The following is an 18,729-nucleotide window of genomic DNA, read 5'->3' on the forward strand; positions in this document are numbered from 1 at the left end:
TTTCAATAGTAATCATATTGAAAAATCACCATCACAGATTTAAAAATCAACTACTTAACCATCTGCATCATACAACCGCTTCTATGCCTGGCAATTAGAATCATCTTTTTTTTGTTTTTCTGCTTTTTAGTTAAAAAATAATTATTTTTTAAAATTGAATCCTGCATTAATATTTTAGAATTTGGGCTGGTATGTTAATATAAAACTGATATATATTAATAGGGTAATTCATAGTGTTGCAATACATATATACATTTTTATGTTTAATTGATGAACATCTATCTACTCAAACATTTATCACTATATAGTGAAGATATTTTTCTTGTTTTTTGAAGTATATTGTCCATAGTTATATATATTCACTGCCTTCTTATTTCTATTACTGTAATAAAAACATCCTGACCAAAAGAAGCAACTTATGGAACCTGGTTTCTTTTAGTTCATAATACAGTTTACAGTATGTCATTGTCAGTGGGAACGTGAAGCAACTAGTCATCTCCTGGCTGAAGAACAGAGAGGGGTGCCACTCACTCCCTTTCCTTATTCTTTGGCAGCTCTCTGTACAGGAAAGAGTGTTTCCCTTAGTGGGAGTGCCATTTCACCTCGTTTTGCATAATCAAAAACCTCCTTCCCAGACATGGCCGCAGGCAAGCTCAATAGAAAAGGATGGTGCTGTGCCTGTCTTTCTGATGCTCTGTTGGGTCAGCTCGACATTTAGAGCTAACCATCACCTTGCTTGGCAGATATCTGACGGCTCTGGTATCTCTAACATTTTTGATTCTCCACTGTTACTCAGGCTCAACTTCAGAGCTTTACCCACTGGCTTCTCAAACATCGCTGCAGGGATGCTGACTGACCCTGTCACACATTGCTGGTCAGTAGCACATTAAGCCCACAGACACAATCCCAGAGCCCCTCTGTGTTCCTCTTTCTGTTCCCATGTGGCTGGTGCTGCCATGTTCAGCTGACACCTGGGTTAAATCCTTGCCACCTTGGATCACATTAGGAACAGCATTATATAAAACTGCTTTTTAGGAGTAAGAAACTCCTTAAGCTTTCTCCTTTTAAAAAGTGGAGTTTTACCTGGCATCTTGTCCTGTGAGCAGCTTTCCTAACTTTTTAATGCAGAGCAGGAGGCATATCTTTAATGACACAAATCTTAACAATTATAGCCTCATTTGTAGCACATTGCTTGAAAGAAACATGGTTTTCTAGTGTTCCCCCTTCCCAACTTTACTTTGTAAATTTTCTTTCTGCTTTCTTTTCACTTTAGACCTGACTCCATGTACACAGTAACAGGAATCAGTAACAACTATTACACAGACTCCATGATATACTATCTTAAAATTGTCTCCACTAAAGAAATTAGTCCATCACCTTTTAATTTAACCTCGGGAACATTCTCAGGACATATGCAGGGAACAGCTAGATTCTTTGTCAAGACATCGCAGGATCACCTCTAGGTCAGTTGCTAGCAGAGTCTTTATCAGCAGCTGAAGGTTGATGATCTAGGACTCAACTGTCTAAGTTACTTACTTCTAGGGTCCTACCTGAATGCTTAGTTAAATTCTGCTTAAAGCATTCAAATCTTTTTCTAGTCCAAGGTTCCAGAGTCTTCCACCATCCTCATGCCCAGCTATCTCTTTGATTCACTTTCTTTTGTGGTAAAGCCCAGGAGATTTATCTCAATCGGATGAAAAGACAGTCTTAGTCTATTCTATTGGTTTTCTTGGGTCCTTTGGTAAATATCAGTTGAATATTTTTATGTGGGTTTACTTCTTAGCTAATTCTTGGGTTCTACTGTGTGCTTTACTCTCTGGGCAATAATATAATGTTCTGATTGTTACCACTTACAGTATGTATTGATTTCCCACATTTGGTCTTCCTACCCTGATAATCAGTAGTGGAACAGGCCCTGCTTTTTACTTCTCCACATTTGCTTTAAAACCAACTTGTCAGAGCCTACGAACTGTTAGGCCTTCTAGTAATTGCATTGAATCTATAGATCCAGTTGGTAAAACCTGATGTCTTCCTAATATTGAGTTTTCCTGTCTTGTGCATGTAGAATATCTCTTCCTTTATTTAATTTTATTGATTTTTTTCATGTTACTGTATATTTTGGTGGATTGCTGTCGAGAATTTCATGATTGGGGGTGTGCTAATTTAATTGGCATTGACTTTTGAATTTCAAATTTCGACAGTTGCTAGTTATAAGTGATTGTTGTATTTTAGCCTTGTATTCTATAATTTTCTGTAATCCTCAGTTCTTGGAGATTTTTGATTTAATCTTCAATCTGTAGTTTAATTACTGCACTTAGGCCACTGTCATTTGACTATCTTGTTGATATAGTCGACTGTTAAGACTTTTTGTTTCTATTGCCATTGTTTTCTTTTTTAAATTTTTTCCTTGCCATCTGTCTACATTTTTTCAATTTTTTATTAGATATTTTCTTCATTTACATTTCAAATGCTATCCCAAAAGTCCCCTATACCCTTCCCCCGCCCTGCTCCCCTACCCACCTACTCCTACTTCTTGGCCCTGGCATTCCCCTGTACTGGGGCATATAAAGTTTGCAACACCAAGGGGCCTCATTCCCAATGATGGCCAACTAGGCCTTCTCCTGCTATATATGCAGCTAGAGACATGAGCTCTGGGGTTACTGGTTAGTTCATATTGTTGTTCCATCTATAGAGTTGCAGACCCCTTCAGCTCCTTGTCTCTGGTTTTATGTGGAGGTCCTTGATTCACTTAGACTTGACCTTAGTACAGGAGATAAGAATNGATCAATTCTCATTCTTCTACATGATAACAGCCAGTTGTGCCAGCACCATTTGTTGAAAATGCTGTCTTTTTTCTACTGGATGGTTTTAGCTCTCTTGTCAAAGATCAAGTGACCATAGGTGTATGGGTTCATTTTTGAGTCTTCAGTTCTATTCCATTGATCTACCTGTCTGTTGTAGTACCAGTACCATGCAGTTTTTATCACAATTGCTCTGTAGTATAGCTTGATCAGGCGTGGTGATTTCCCCCAGAGGTTCTTTTATTTTTGAGAATGGTTTTTGCTATCCTAGGTTTTTTTATTATTCCAGATGAATTTGCAAATTGCTCTTTCTAACTCTGTGAAGAATTGACTTGGAATTTTGATGGGGATTGCATTGAATCTGTAGATTGCTTTCGGCAAGATGGCCATTTTTACTATATTAATCCTGCCAATCCATGAGCATGAGAGATCTTTCCATCTTCTAAGATCTTCTTTGATTTCTTTCTTCAGACTTGAAGTTCTTATCATACAGATCTTTCACTTCCTTAGTTAGAGTCACACCAAACACCAAGGTATTTTATATTATTTGTGACTATTATGAAGGGTGTTGTTTTCCTAATTTCTTTCTCAGCCTATTTATCCTTTGTGTAGAGAAAGGCCATTGATTTGTTTGAGTTAATTTTATATCCAGCTACTGCACTGAAGCTGTTTATCAGGTTTAGGAATTCTCTGGTGGAATTTTTAGGGTCACATATATACTATCATATCATCCACAAATAGTGCTATTTTGACTTCCTTTCCATTTTGTATCCCCTTGATCTCCTTTTGTTGTAGAATTGCTCTGGCTAGGACTTCAAGTCCTATATTTAGCAGGTAGGAAGAAAGTGGGCAGCCTTGTCTAGTCTCTGATTTTAGTGGGATTACTTTCAGTTTCTCTCCATTTAGTATGATGTTGGCTACTCGTTTGCTGTATATTGCTTTTATTATGTTTAGGTATGGGCCTTGAATTCCTAATCTTTCCAAGACTTTTATCATGAAGGGGTGTTGGATTTTGTCAAATGCTTTCTCAGCATCTAACGAGATGATCATGGGGTTTTTGTCTCTGAGTTTATTTATATAGTGGATTATGTTGATGGATTTCCATATATTAAAACATCCCTGCATCCCTGGGATGAAGCCTCCTTGATCATAATGTGATCGTTTTGATATGTTCTTGAATTCGGTTTGCGAAGATTTTATTGAGCATTTTTGCATTGATGTTCATAAGGGAAATTGGTCTGAAGTTCTCTTTCTTTGTTGGGTCTTTATGTGGTTTAGGTATCAGTGTAATTGTGGCTTCATAGAATGAATTTGGTAGAGTACTTTCTATTTCTATTTTGTGGAATAGTTTGAGGAGCATTGGGATTAGGTCTTCCTTGAAGGTCTCTGCTTGTGGACGTTGTACATCGTGGTGCGCACTAGGCTCCGCACCACGATGTACAACGTCCACAAGCAGCTGGAGTTTTGTTGAGTATAGCCTTTTGTAGTAGGATCTGATGATGTTGTTAATTTCCTCAGGTTCTGTGTTATGTCTCCCTTTTCAATTCTGATTTTGTTAATTAGGATACTGTCCCAGTGCCCTCTAGTTAGTCTGGCTAAGGGTTTATCTATCTTGTTGGTTTTCTTAAAGAACCAGCTCCTGGTTTGGTTGATTCTNTGAATAGTTCTTTTTGTTTCCACTTGGTTGATTTCATCCCTAAGTTTGATCATTTTCTGCTGTCTACTCTACTCCTCTTGTGTGAATTTGCTTCCTTTTGTTCTAGAGCTTTTAGGTGTGCTGTCAAGCTGCTAGTGTATGCTCTGTCTAGTTTCTTTTTGGCAGCACTCAGAGCTATGAGTTTTCTTCTCAGGAATGCTTTCATTGTGTCCCATAAGTTTGGGTATGTTGTGGCTTCATTTTCATGAAACTCTAAAAAGTCTTTAATCTCTTTCTTTACTTCTTCCTTGACCAAAGTATCATTGAGTAGAGTGTTATTCATCTTCCATATGAATGTTGGTTTTCTATTATTTATGTTGTTATTGAAGATCAGCCTTAGTCTATGGTGATCTGATAGGATTCATTGGATATTTTTGTATCTGTTGAGGCCTGTTTTGTGACCAATTATATGGTCAATTTTTGATAAAGTACCATGAGCTGCTGAGAAGAAGTTGTATCCTTTTGTTTTAGGATAAAATGTTCTGTAGATATCTGTTAAATCCATTTCTTTCATAACTTCTGTTAATTTCAATGTGTCTCTGTTCAGTTTCTGTTTCCAGGATCTGTCCAATGATGAGAGTAGGGTGTTGAAGTTTCCCACTATTATTGTGTGAGGTGCAATGTGTGCTTTGAGCTTTACTAAAGTTTCCTTAATGAATGTGGATGCCCTTGCATTTGGAGCATAGATATTCAGAATTGAGAGTTCATCTTGGAAGATTTTANCTTTGATGAGCATGAAGTGCCCCTCCTTGTCTTTTTTGATAACTTTGGGTTGGATGTTGATTTTATTCGATATTAGAATGGCTACTCCGGCTTGTTTCTTCAGACCGTTTTCTTGGACAATTGTTTTCCATCCTTTTACTCTGAGGTAGTGTCTGTCTTTGTCCCTGAGGTGGGTTTCCTACGTGCAGCAAAATGTTGTGTCCTGTTTGTGTAGCCAGTCTGTTAGTCTATATCTTTTTATTGGGGAACTGAGTCCATTAATATTAAGAGATATTAAGGAAAAGTAATTATTGCTTATTATTTTTGTTGTTAGAGTTGGAATTCTGTCCTTGTGGCTATCTTCTTTTAGGTTCGTTGAAGGATTATTTACTTGCTTTTTCTAGGGCGTGACTTCAGTCCTTAAGTTGGGAGTTTTCCCTTTATTATCCTTTGAAGGGCTGGATTCATGGAAAGATATTGTGTGAATTTGGTTTTGTCATGGCATACTTTGGTTTCTCCATCTATGGTAATTGAGAATTTTGCTGGTTATTAGTAGCCTGGATTGGCATTTGTGTTCTCTTAGGGTCTGTATAACATCTGTCCAGGATTTTCTGGGTTTCATAGTCCCTGATGACAAGTCTGGTGCTCTCAAGGGATACCAAGGTCCTGGGTGTGCTAGGGGACCTGTGGTGTGGGGAGTCCTCTGGGGACCTTGGGACCCTCTGCCGGATTTGCGGGGCACACACCTGGCCCCGACCAGAACGAATCTACCATTGTTTTCTTATTCCTACATTTAGACTTCTATTTCTTCTGCCTTTTTGGCTTTAAATGAACATATATATTACTTGATTTCTTAACCTTTACTCTTTCAAAAAAGTTCCTTCTATGATAGTTAACCTAAAGTGTGTGTGTGTGTAACTCCTTTATATCTACTTTGAAATAGTATTTCATCAATGATGTAATTTACATTAAGAAAATTCCTATAGTTTCTGTTTATATGATTGTTATCATTTTGTTCACTTAAAAAGCAAAGGTAATCATGCATCTATGTGTATAATTAGATGTTTATCCAAGTTTATGCAAATGATTTTATATGTAGATAAGCATATGTATAAGTTTTACTTTCTCTACCACAGTGTCACATGTGGATATGTCCACAGAAATATGCCATTATTAGATACCATCAATGTCAATTGCTTAGAATTCACCACCATTCTTCTCTGCGGCAGCTGGTGCTTAGATAAATAAAACTGTTTCTCTAGATAAGCACCTTGCCTTTTTTCCATTCATAGTCCCAAGCTAGGGTTTATCTTTAAAATATTAAAAGGTGCATCCACATTGCTGAAAATCCCAGCAGCTCATGGCAGAGTGTCAGAGGTTGGAGCCTGCTGGCAGATAACATTCTTTGTTTAGCTTCTTCCCTTTTGATAATTCCTCTTTATTTCCTTGCATACTTCTTGAATTACTTGTGTCTATCTTAATCTTTTGCTCTGTTCCAGGGCATACAGACAGAACAGTATCTTTCTGAGAAGAGATCACATAAAAATGAAATTATTTTTCTCAGTAATGTCTGTTCGTAATCATTTAATATGGATATGTACTAGGAATGAGCCTAGGGTGTTATTCATACAAAGCACATGCACTACTTTTGAGATACCTTCAGAACCTCTAGGCAACTTAGGAAGTACACATTGTAGCAATGCGTTTTAGAAAGTGCCCATCAGTTTTCTTAGTGGAGCAAATGGCTGATTACTAAGGGCTGCAGAGACTGATGATGATGATGATGATGATGATGATGATGATGATGATGATGATGCTAGCAGCAGTATCCTTCTCCTGTTCAGCCTTATTCATGCTTCTCTGTTACTTGTGTATGTTATGGCAAACGGGCCTTCACTTCTTTCCTTTTCCGTAGTTTCCCCACATAGAACTGCTGCTTTTCTGACATGTAGAGTTTCCTTTTTTGCCTTGTCCAAATGCCTGTGCTTTTTTGGATATTCACTTCTGTAAGGATGTCGAGTTGCTGGATCTTGTTTTCAGACTAGTTTGGTGTCTAGGCTCTGCGAAGCATTCCAAGAAAATGGCATCGAGCATTGTTTAGTGTGGTTTATCTTATTTAGAGTGTACGTGCACACTATGAAGCACCTTACAAACCTGCAACTGTGAATATTAACAGTGGTTAAGAAACACTTAGTTTCTAGAAATGAAATATTTTTAGAACAATTTGGTTCTGGTTCTGTTTTCAAAGAGAGCATAAATTTTTACAGTACCCAGTACAGTGAACATAATAACTACCTAAATATTAAATCTCCTCCATTTCCATGTCTTGTGTTTATAATTTTCAAACATACTACACTGTGTTTTGTTATACTTTACATTTATCTTATTAAAAGTGTTCTGGCCTCAGCAATACTTTGTTTTTAGTGCAATGCAAAGACATTAGAAGTATTATTTTATTTTTTACCTTAGATTATCGACACAATGGCCGTGATCTTCAAAGCTCCACATTATCAGTGCCAGAACAAGTCATGTCATCAAACCATTGCTCACCATCAGGGTCTCCTCATCGAGTAGATGTTATAGGGAGGACAAGGTCATGGTCGCCTAGTGTCCCTCCTCCTCAAAGGTAAGGTAGTATGGCAACTTTGCTTGTAGCATGATACTTAGGGTGAACTTAATCTAAATTACCATAATAATCTCTAAACATAAATTATTCTTTAAAGCATTCTTTTAGGGAAGAGTAATATGCCATTGCAATGGAAATAAGATTTGATATGGGTTATTTTGTGACTTTTCATCATCTCTGTGTTAGTGGATCTAAGAGTTCAAAATATTTAAGAAAAACTGGCTTTAAACTATGTGTAAATATTAAGCAAATCCATTTATAGTCAGATGAATCATATAGTTATTGGTAAATTAAAAGAAAAATTCATTAACAAAACTAAAAATAATGCATGAGTAGTGGAAAGATGGTGGCACAAATCTGTTGTTCCGGGTCATATAATATTTGAAATCTCTGATAAACCTAAGTACTAAAGAGCATATACATGCAGTGTAAACCATGAACATAACTTATACATTATACATGAGAGATAGTTCAGGAGTCATATTAAATAGGAAAGATATGTAATATACATAGATATAATTGAATTTAATATATATCGATTAAAACATTGTGGATATAAAAATATATGAGATTTGCTTGTGTATTTGAATATTCCTCTGTATATAAACATGACATTGCAAACCAATGAAAAAGGATGGTTTGCAAAGAATGCAAGCATAGTATACTGCTTGGATGGAATTTTTACTTTCCTTTTTGTTTTTGCCTTTTTTTTTATTATAGGGTTTTTTTTCACACTCTAGATTTTATTCCCCAACCCCCATTACACTCTCAAACTATTCCACATCCCATACCTCCTCCTCCTCACCCCCTGTCTCCACTAGGATGTCTCCACCCTACCCCATCTGATCTCTAAACTCTCTGGAGCCTCCAGTCTCTTGAGGGTTAGGTGCATCTCTGATTGAACCCAGACCTGGCAGTCCTCTGCTGTATATCATTCTGTAATTTTTCGAAGGACTACCATAACCAGAATATGTGAGGGAAGGACTTAAGGAAGCTGTTCATTAGATAGCTACAATCATAGTAAGTTATAAAGGTGGTAGAGCAGGCTAGAGTGTTACCATAGACGATGGGTAGAACTGGATAACCTGATAATTGTTTTTTGAGGTTTAAACTCAGGTCCAACCCCGAATAAGTAATCACTCCCACCATCCCTGTGGCCCACAGAAAGAGCATGTGTAGCATTGAACCTAACTTCTTATCAATCTGTTCCTCTCATGTGTCTTATATCACTGACTATCTGTGATAAAGACCTAGGTGTGGCCCATCAGGGATGTATGAGATTGCTTATCTAATCCTTAAGAATATTCTCTTAAATTGACTCATTTTCTATCTGTAAGAAAAGCCAGACCCTCATTTAGCTGTTAATTTTCAAATGAAGTGTATACCATCAAGATATTGTGTGTATATTATATGTTGTAGTATAATATTTATACAAATAACAACTAGATGTTATTTTTTATATAGACTGTGCTATAGATTAGTAAGATATTTAACAATCTTGTTGTCTTAGTAGGAATGTGGAACCGGGGCTCCGAGGGACACGTGCTACTGGCCATTACAATACAATTAGCCGAATGGACAGACACCGTGTCATGGATGATCACTACTCTTCAGATAGAGACAGGTAAACGCAGTTAAGCCTTACTAAATTCTGTTGCTTCAGGAAGGGTTTTATAAAGTGTTTACTCTAGTCCTGTATCTTACCTTAGTTTCCAAACCATGCTTTTTCTTTACTATTCCCACATTCTTTCTAAGATTACCCTTTATTTAAAAGGAGAGGCTAAACATGTACATTTTTTTCTTGATAAGAAAAACAAACACCAGAGATTCATGGCTCATATACAGAATTCCAGCACTTGGAATGGTGATCAGGAAAATTACAACGATGAGGGAAGCTAGGGCTGCTGGACTAGACCCTGCAAAGAAAAGAAGGATTTTGGTCTTTCATTAATTCAAAATAGCTAGCAAATTTGCACAAGAGACTATAATGATAATCAGAACACAAACAAGATGTCTTGTGACTACCTGCACATAGCAAATTATCATGTGCAGCATATATCTGTAGGCTGAAAAAGATTCAAGTGTTTAATAGATTTCAGAGAAATGGTGTGGCTTTCATATACAGAAACACTAAGACAGTCTGGTTTGTTTTGGAAATCTTTTATCATCATTCTCAAAGAGGTTTTATTTCATGGCCTTCAGTGAAGCTTTAACAACCTAAAAAAAAAATCATACTTGTTGATTGCAGTGTTTGGAAGAGTTCTCAGAATTTGTCCCATTAAAAGTGACAAACTTTGGAGTTCTATGGTATGTTTCAATGCTTACAATAATTCCTACTAATTTTAAGAAAAAGAATTAACATTGTAATTCAATCTTTGGAGAGATTATATATATATATATATATATATATATATATATATATATATATCCCCATTGGATTTTTTTTAATTCACAAATGAGGATAAAGTTGAACATAATATTGAAAAAATACTTATATTCCTTTGTCTTTAAAATCTGCTGACTGTTAGGATATATAGAAGAAATTATTCGGTTTGTATCACAATTAGTACTCAATCCATTCATATAATTTCATTGTGTCTCCAAAAGACAAAATGGAGGGTATCTTCTCCATGGATAGTGTCAAACAAATACTACATTTTGTGTCTAGGATCAAAAATGAAAACATAGAGTTATTATATTAATCTCTATTAGTATCAAATACAAACTATTTGATACCTTTTTGCTTTTTAAATTTTTTAAACTCTCTGTAATTGGTGAGTGTGCTGCCTATTGGAAGATGTGCTTATCAAGTACAATAGTAGTAAAAGTAGATTACCGTGTTGGCATGGCTGAAGAGGTGGAGCACGTAATGAAAACAATCAATAGGAATTTTGGTTATCTAATGAAGTGTTAATGAACTTTCTTAGCTTTTCAAAATAGCTGTCTCAAGCTTCTTAGCCATTGAAAGTTAACTTACTGAGGGAATAAAATTGTCTAAATGATTTTAAAGTTTTTGTAAGCTTTCATATAGTGATCATTTATTGAAAAAAGTGGAATAATATAAAGTCCAAAAAATAGCCTAAGACTTGTAGCATGTGATAGAATACAATTATAAAATAACACTTTACTGTTATATTAAATTCATAATATTTTGTTAGTATTTTAAGGCACATAGTATTAGGTTTAATCACCACAAACATTTGATCACTCACCTTTAATATTTTCTTTTAAAACCCATATCACAGACATTTACACTTGAAATGTTATTATGCTTTCCTTGTTCATGATCTTATGAATTGTTAAGAGTAGCAAGAATATTCAAATGTTTGTGTCTAGAAGTTTTGAAGAAAATACATCCATATGATTTCACCTTACTGTTATAGATTTCCTTACTGTTACAGACTTCCTTACTGTTATAGACTTATAAAACATCTTTGGTGGGATCAGTCTTAAAACTTTTTTAAAACATTATGTAAAGTACAATTTCATTTCAATAAAAACAAATAATAGAATGCATTTCAAGAACTATTTTGATTATCTGTGCAATTCATTAATACAGAAAGCAAAACTTATTGTATAATATTTTCCCTTAATGTCTATTCTAGTCAAATAGTATTAAGTATTAAACAATAGTCAAATGCACCAGAATGTCCTTTTTAAAATAAGAGAGTACTGAAGCACACTTGTTTTATTTTTATGAATATCATTTTATAGAGTTGTGAATATGCTCGACTTAATTGGGTTTGAGATATATCTAGGTGATATATAAAGTATACTTTTTTGTATTTCTGAGAAATTTGTAGAAAGAATTAACTTAGAAGACCTGCCCTGAATGTAGTTTAGTTGGCTTCCCAGTAGGCTGTGGATCCAGCTAGAGAACCACAGCAACTCTTATGAAAAATTCATTTAACTGGAGCTGGCTTAACAGTTTCAGAGTTTTAGTTCATTCTCATCATGTTGGAGAGCATGGTGACCTACGGGAAGATATGGAGCCAGAAAAATAGCTGAGAGTTTTGATCTGGAGCCATGACTATCAGGAAGAGAGACACATGAGTTCACACAGCCTATCCCTAGTGACACACTTACTCCAACAAGACCATCCCTAATCCCCCCCAAATAGAGCCATTCTCTGATGACTAAGCCTTCAAACTTGTGACTCTGCTGTGGACATTCCTATTCAAACCGCCATACATGGTTAGGTTAAAGATCTCTCTGTATCTTTATTTGAGCCAGTTTGAATGGATAAAGTTCCTCATCATCTTGGGTACTGGGATATATCCTCTCTGGCTGGTGGGATTGTTCAGGAGGCTTGGGAGATGAAGCCTTGGAGGGAATATTTCACTGGAGACGGGCTTCGGGAATTTAAAGGCTTGCACCTTTTCCAGTTCATTCTCACGCTTTCATGCTGTGGTTAATGATGTGAGTGCTCAGCTCCATGTTCCAGACTCCCATGCCTTCTATTTACTGCTAGGCCTTCCCATCATGATGGAACTTCTCTCCTTCCAAAAGCACAGCCCAAATAAACTTCCAAACTGAAGAATTTCCTTAGTGTTAGTAAGTAGTGTGTGCTTTAGGGATTTTAAAAGATGCACACATCACCCTTGTTAGCAATGAACTAGAAGTTTATTTAATTGAATGTATTCTTTTTTGTAGGATTTGAAACCATAGGGTCTTGAGTTTGTATTTAGGATTTTAAGTATTCTTGGGGAAAGTCAAGTGTTTTGTTTGTATATCTATAAAATGTCTTATAAATAATCATACAAATTAACTGATACAGTCCTTTCCATGGCAGTTTTATATTCCTCGCCAGGCAGCCAGTTTTCAGATTAGAGCACATAGACATATTTTATCAAAAGTTTGTACAGTTAGTTGAATGTGGCAGTGCATATTATCATCCTAGTACTCAGAAGGTGGTGGAGGGAGGATCGGGAGTTCAAAGCCAGTCTTGACTACATAGCTAGTTCATTGGAGACTGAACAACATAACAGCCTCAAAAACAAAAGACTAATTTATTATAGATAATGGAAAAAACTAATATATACATTACATTAAAATACATTGACTTGTAAATATTTTATATTTAATAGATTAACAGTTAACCTGAAATAACAAAATGACAAGAAACAAATAAAAATTTAAAAATGAGAAATTAATTAATTTAGGCACTGTGGAAAACATATAGAAGATAAGACCTGAGTTTACTTAGAAATGGGAATGTTTATTCAGGCAATAAGAGCAAAGTTACAGAGGCAGAACACATCCACACATCATGGTGTTTGGAGAAAAGCAGCATTTTGGGCATATTGGAAAATTGTATGTGAAGACAGACTTTTACACTGAACCACATTCCATGTGATATGTTGCTGTTTAAATTAATTCTAGTTCTTTGCTAAACTTCAGTGGTGGGTGCATGGGATGAAGCATCATATTCTTTTTATGGGTAATATGTAAGAATTATGTATCTATATTTTATTGGGTCTTTGATTCTATATCTACATTATTCTATCATTAGTCAATATCTTACTCTGTTGTTAAAAGGAAAGTCTTTACACATAAGGCAAACGTTTCCATACAGATTCTTAAGTAAAATAATACATAGTAAATGGATTACTTTTATTTTTTACTGCCTCTCCTCTTGCCTTTGTCTCACAACGTTACTTTAGTAAACCTGGGAACTATTGTTTCTTTAGTAACCCAGATGACTATGACAGCTAGCAATATAATTTGCAAGAAGATATGAATATGTGGCTTCAGAACTCTTGTTGAGATTTTAGTCATAGGAGCTAATTTACTATTAGAAAATTTGGAGAGTATTATATAACATTTCAAAAACATACAATGCATCTTTATACTGATCATTTTTCACTCTAGAAAGCTTGATTTTAGCATCACAAATACAATTTTAAATTAGCATCACTGGTGGTATGTGGGGAATTATAGCTCCATACTGCCATCCCCGGTACACGAGGATCCCTGTAGCCTTTTAGGGACAGCAGCTGTACTCAAACCAGGACATATTGTTTTAGAATAGCGAAGAATTTAAGGACTAATTTGAATTAGAGTTAAATAAGTCTGTTTTAATATAGTATTTATGTACAAAAGTTAAAAATATAGATATTCAGAAGTGAAGCCTCTAGAACCTGGGTATGGGCTTCTTCTCTGAGAATCACATTTCATCACTTTTATAGCAGGCTTTTTAGTGACTTTTGAAATTACTATATTCTGAGGTCTCAGGCTGTTTCCAGAAGGATTCCTGCTGAGATCACAGGAGTTCAGAACTTAGTATAATTTCTCAGCAAACCAAAGTAACAGTCTTGTTAGAGCATCTCAAAATGCCCAGGGAAGAGAGAGCATGGACATGATCATCCTGATCTTGATGATTATGATGATGCTCGTGCACATTCAGACCTTATGGATGGGTCACTGTGTTAGCATAAGACCTCTATTTATGGAAAGAATATTGTTTCACGTTTACAGTTTTCACAGTAAATGGTGATTGTATTGGAATTCTTGCTTCTCAGTTGGCTGAGCCATTAACCAGTTTGAAGGTTGGGAAGTTATTCCAGTAGATACAGAAACCTGATGCAAGTGTGTCAGCGATGCAAGGGAGAGATTTGAATGGTATAAAATTATTGAATTCTGAGGCCTTAAAACTTGGTTTATTAAGTAAAAATGTAAATAAATAGTTGAAAGTAAAACATTATCACAATCCTAGATTAGCCAAAGCTAACTAAGGCACAGGAGCCCAAGAGGCTGCCATGGGAGATCAGTGAGGACAAATGAGCAGATCGGCTTCCTACACCCTCCACAGCCAGAGCCATGCTGGTTTAGTTTATTCTGCTATATTGATTCTACCATATCAGTTTTAGCCAAGTTTTCCTTTAGTAGTAACAACAACAGTTAGATTAGGAAGTTGCTTTTAGAATGCTGTTCCACTGCCTGCCCTTTTCCACCAGTACATCACTAGCTGTTGAAACTGACATAGTGCCTCATAATTAGATGAGCCTTCCTGGAATGTCTGCATGTGGGTAACCTAAGCAAGACTGCAGAGGATTTGGTGCAGTTCTAAGGAAAGGTAAAGTTGAAGACAAGCAGTAGTATCTTTCAAAATTAAAACACGTGAGAAGGAGGCGAAGCTCGAGACGAGCACTAGAAGTAGGGTTACAGAGGAGCAAGGGTGGGTTTGCAGCAGGATTGTAGGGCCATAAAGTGTGCGTGTGCATGCACGTTACTCTAAATTTAGAGGTAGAACTATGAATGTTGACAGAGGTCTAGTTTTCTTTGCATTGTTCTCTGAAAGTTAATGTTCACCTGCCATAATTGTTTAGGAAATAAATATTTTAAGAAGGGAAATTTTAAATTAGTGTCATACAAACAAAATCGACTTCAGATGGCTTCAACAGTTAGTCATTGTGGCTTTGGTTGTTTACAGTAGTAAGGAAACATGAAATGAAACAGCTAATAACATGTAATAAATTCAAAGTATTATGTACATATAAAACAAATGTAAAAATTCATAGTATTCAATATACTTAATGAACATTATAAGCTTGTAAATTGATTTGTTCTTTATTAAATGGAACTTTAAAACCTCTTCTTATCTTTAGGATTAATAAAAGAAAAATAAAACCTCATTAAATACTCTAATCATTATGGTCTTAGGTCTTACCTCTGTGTCCTTAAGTTTGCTGTTCACTTTTTTTATTTTTCTTCTCTATTCCTAAAAAGAAGTAAAACATCTTTGTAATATAACAATTGCTAGATGGTACTCAATATATTCAAGTAATAACCAATTAATTTTATCATTTAGCTAAAATATCTAAATGTTATATTTTGTTGCACTTTATTTTTAGAATATTTGGTTGATTTTACTGCATATTTCCATGGACATCAAGAAGATGGCCAAGCTTTTCCAGTAGCAGTTTTCATTTGCTTTGCTTACTATCTTATTATCTGTTTGACTCTGACTTTTAGAGCTAAGCTATACCTTTCTCTTCTTTCCTGAGCCTCATTTTATTCTTGTTTCTGCCATGCTTGCAGTCACTTTCTTACTCTACCTCGTTCCCGACACAGTCAGACCATTGACCATCATCACAGGGATAGAAGGTATAATTTTCTTACTTTGAGTCTGTGTGTAGCGTTGCATGCTCCTGTCTATGTGATATAACTCCCTTTTAGTTTTGTTTTATCTATACGTGTGGAATCATCAATAAACTATGGAAATATATCCTAGTAGTGTAAAGCATATAAATGATTCTGTTTCATGGACTGGAATCATCTTTTTAATACCCAAAAGTTATTTTATTAGGAATTAAGTAAACTTTACTACTAAAGATGAGAGCTCTTACAGATGCCATCACACTCCTTTGCTAACTTCCCATATATAGTTAGCACTGGTTTATTTGTGTGTGTCTTCACAACCTGCTTCCTACTTCTGTGTTTTTCAAGATGAGACTAATTTGATGTGCGTTGACCTGCTCTGTTGGTGGTAACTTGTGCAAAGATAGTCTACTCCATAGTAGATAAGCTTGGGTCTGTAAGAATGTTCAATCTGTGGAACACCCTTGTTCATCTCAATCTTATGTAACTTATTCTGAAGAAGGAAATTTCCAGTGAATTATGGGTAGAATAAGTCTAATACTAAAAAAATAAAAAAAATAAAGAAATCATCCTATTAGAGGGAGATTGGGTTTTCCTGGCCTTCAGCAAAAGGTGGATGGATATTACTGCAAAGAGGAAGAAAGGTTCTAATGCCCTTATGTTCTTAAGGCCTTCTGTAGCTTATGTTAGTTGTTGTTATTAATAATATTTTATTTATTTATTTTTTTACAATTTTATTCATGTATAATGAATTCTGATTGCATGGCTTCCCCATCCTCTCTTATTTATGTTCCTCCTACTCTTCTAAAGTCCTACTTCTCCCCAATAAGCCCTCCTACTTTAAGGTCTTCATGATGTGCATGCATTTATAAATGTGTGTGTGGTGTGTGCTTGTGCACATGTGTGTGTGTTTGAGTACGTGCGCATGTGTGTGCTATAACCATGAGCAGGGCTTATATTTATTTATGTAAATTTATGATAATTGGTTTTTTCCTTTAAATATTTTTCATTCAATATGTTTTGATAATATACTTCCTATTCCCCAAATCCTTCCAGAACTTTCCCACCTTCCCACATCCTTTTCTATCCAATTCATGTTTTCTCTCTCAAAATAAATACCTAAAAAAAAGAAAAGAATAGAAAGTCAAAACAAACAAAAGCCCAGTAAGACACAATAGCAAAAGAAACAAAAAGCATAAAATCAAATAACAAGAAACATGGAGTCCATTTCTGGCTTGGGACCTGCCAGCTATTGGCTACTATAAATAAAGCTGTGATGAGCATAGTGGAGCATGTGTCCTTGTTATATGTTGGAGCATCTTCTGGGTTTATGCCCACGAGTGGTATTGCTGGGTCCTCAGGCTTCTGCTGTAAGATCAAGAATTGACAAATGGGACCTCATAAAATTGCAAAGCTTCTGTAAGGCAAAGGACACTGTCAATAAGACAAAAAGGCAACCAGCAGATTGGAAAAAGATCTTTACCCATCCTACATCCAATAGAGGGCTAATATCCAATATATACAAAGAACTCAAGAAGTTAGATTCTAGAAAAACAAATAACCCTCTTTAAAAATTGGGGTACAGAGCTAAACAAAGAATTCTCCACTGAGGGATACTGAATGGCTGAGAAGCACCTAAAATAATGTTCAGCATCCTTAGTCATCGGGGAAATGCAAATCAAAACAACTCTGAGATTCCACCTCATACCAGTCAGAATGGCTAAGATCAAAAACTCAGGTGACAGCAGATGTTGGCGAGAATGTGAAGAAAGAGGAACACTCCTCCATTGCTGTTGGGATTGTAAGCTGGTACAACCACTCTGGAAATCAGTTTGGTGGTTCCTCAGAAAATTGGACATAGTTCTACTGGAAGATCCAGCAATACCACTCCTGGGCTTATACCCAGAGGATGCCCCAACTTGTAATAGGGACACATGCTCCACTATGTTCATAGCAGCCTTATTTATGATAGCCAGAAGCTGGAAAGAATTCAGATGTCCCTCAACAGAGGAATGGTGTAATAGTCAGGGTTCTCTAGAGTCACAGAACGTACGGATATGCTCTATATAGTAAAGGAATTTATTGATGACTTATAGTCTGCAGTCCAAATCCCAACAATGGTTCAGTAGTAGCTGTGGATGGAAGTCCAAGGATCTAGCAGTTGCTAAGTCCCACATTAGAAGCCCAAAATGACCAGGGGGCAGTCTGAGCTCCCAGTTCAATGGAATGTTTGTTGTAGCTCCTGGTAGGAGCACTCCCCTCTCTGGAGCCAAAACTTCTAGGCCAGCAGATCCTAGAGTTACGGGGACAGGAAGCAAAAATTTTCCTAGAGGGTTACTAGGAGTGATAATGAGTGGAACTATTCCTTTTTCCACCCCTTGATTCCTGGACCCATGGATCCTGGCTATGGGGGGAACTGTACCATATATTGAACACTGATTCATAGCATATACTGCCTTCTGAAGAACTCTGCCCCAGCCCTCCATGCTGTTACCACCTAATTGGCTCTGTAGCTGCATCTTCAAAAGGCCATTCCATCTTTCTATCAGACCAGCTGCTTCAGGATGATGGGGAACATGGTAAGACCAGTGAATTCCATGATCATGGACCCACTGTCGCACTTCTCTGGCTGTGAAATGAGTTCCTTGGTCAGAAGCAATACTGTGTGGAATACCATGACGTTAGATAAGGCATTCCGTCAGTCCACGGATGGTGGTTTTAGCAGAGGCATTACGTGCAAGAAAGGCAAATCCATAACCAGAATAAGTATCTACTCCAGTAAGAACAAAACGCTGTCCTTTCCA

General features: G+C 36.2%; 1 protein-coding gene across 49 annotated transcripts in view; it reads left to right on the forward strand.

Moving 5' to 3' along the window:
• Rims2 (regulating synaptic membrane exocytosis 2) overlaps window positions 1-18,729 on the forward strand; it is a 498,312-nt gene that overhangs the window by 304,347 nt on the left and 175,236 nt on the right. For 35 of the 49 annotated variants that reach the window (XM_029547766.1, XM_029547754.1, XM_029547763.1 and 32 more), the window contains 3 exons: window positions 7,669-7,825; window positions 9,339-9,449; window positions 15,866-15,931. In XM_029547766.1, coding sequence (XP_029403626.1) covers window positions 7,669-7,825; window positions 9,339-9,449; window positions 15,866-15,931 — 334 coding nt within the window. The remainder of the gene's footprint in view (window positions 1-7,668; window positions 7,826-9,338; window positions 9,450-15,865; window positions 15,932-18,729) is intronic. The other 14 variants (XM_029547761.1, XM_029547767.1, XM_029547781.1 and 11 more) reach the window with 1 other exon arrangement.

The sequence above is a fragment of the Mus pahari genome, chromosome 17 (genome assembly GCF_900095145.1).
Source record: "Mus pahari chromosome 17, PAHARI_EIJ_v1.1, whole genome shotgun sequence".
Taxonomy (NCBI): Eukaryota; Metazoa; Chordata; class Mammalia; order Rodentia; family Muridae; genus Mus; species Mus pahari.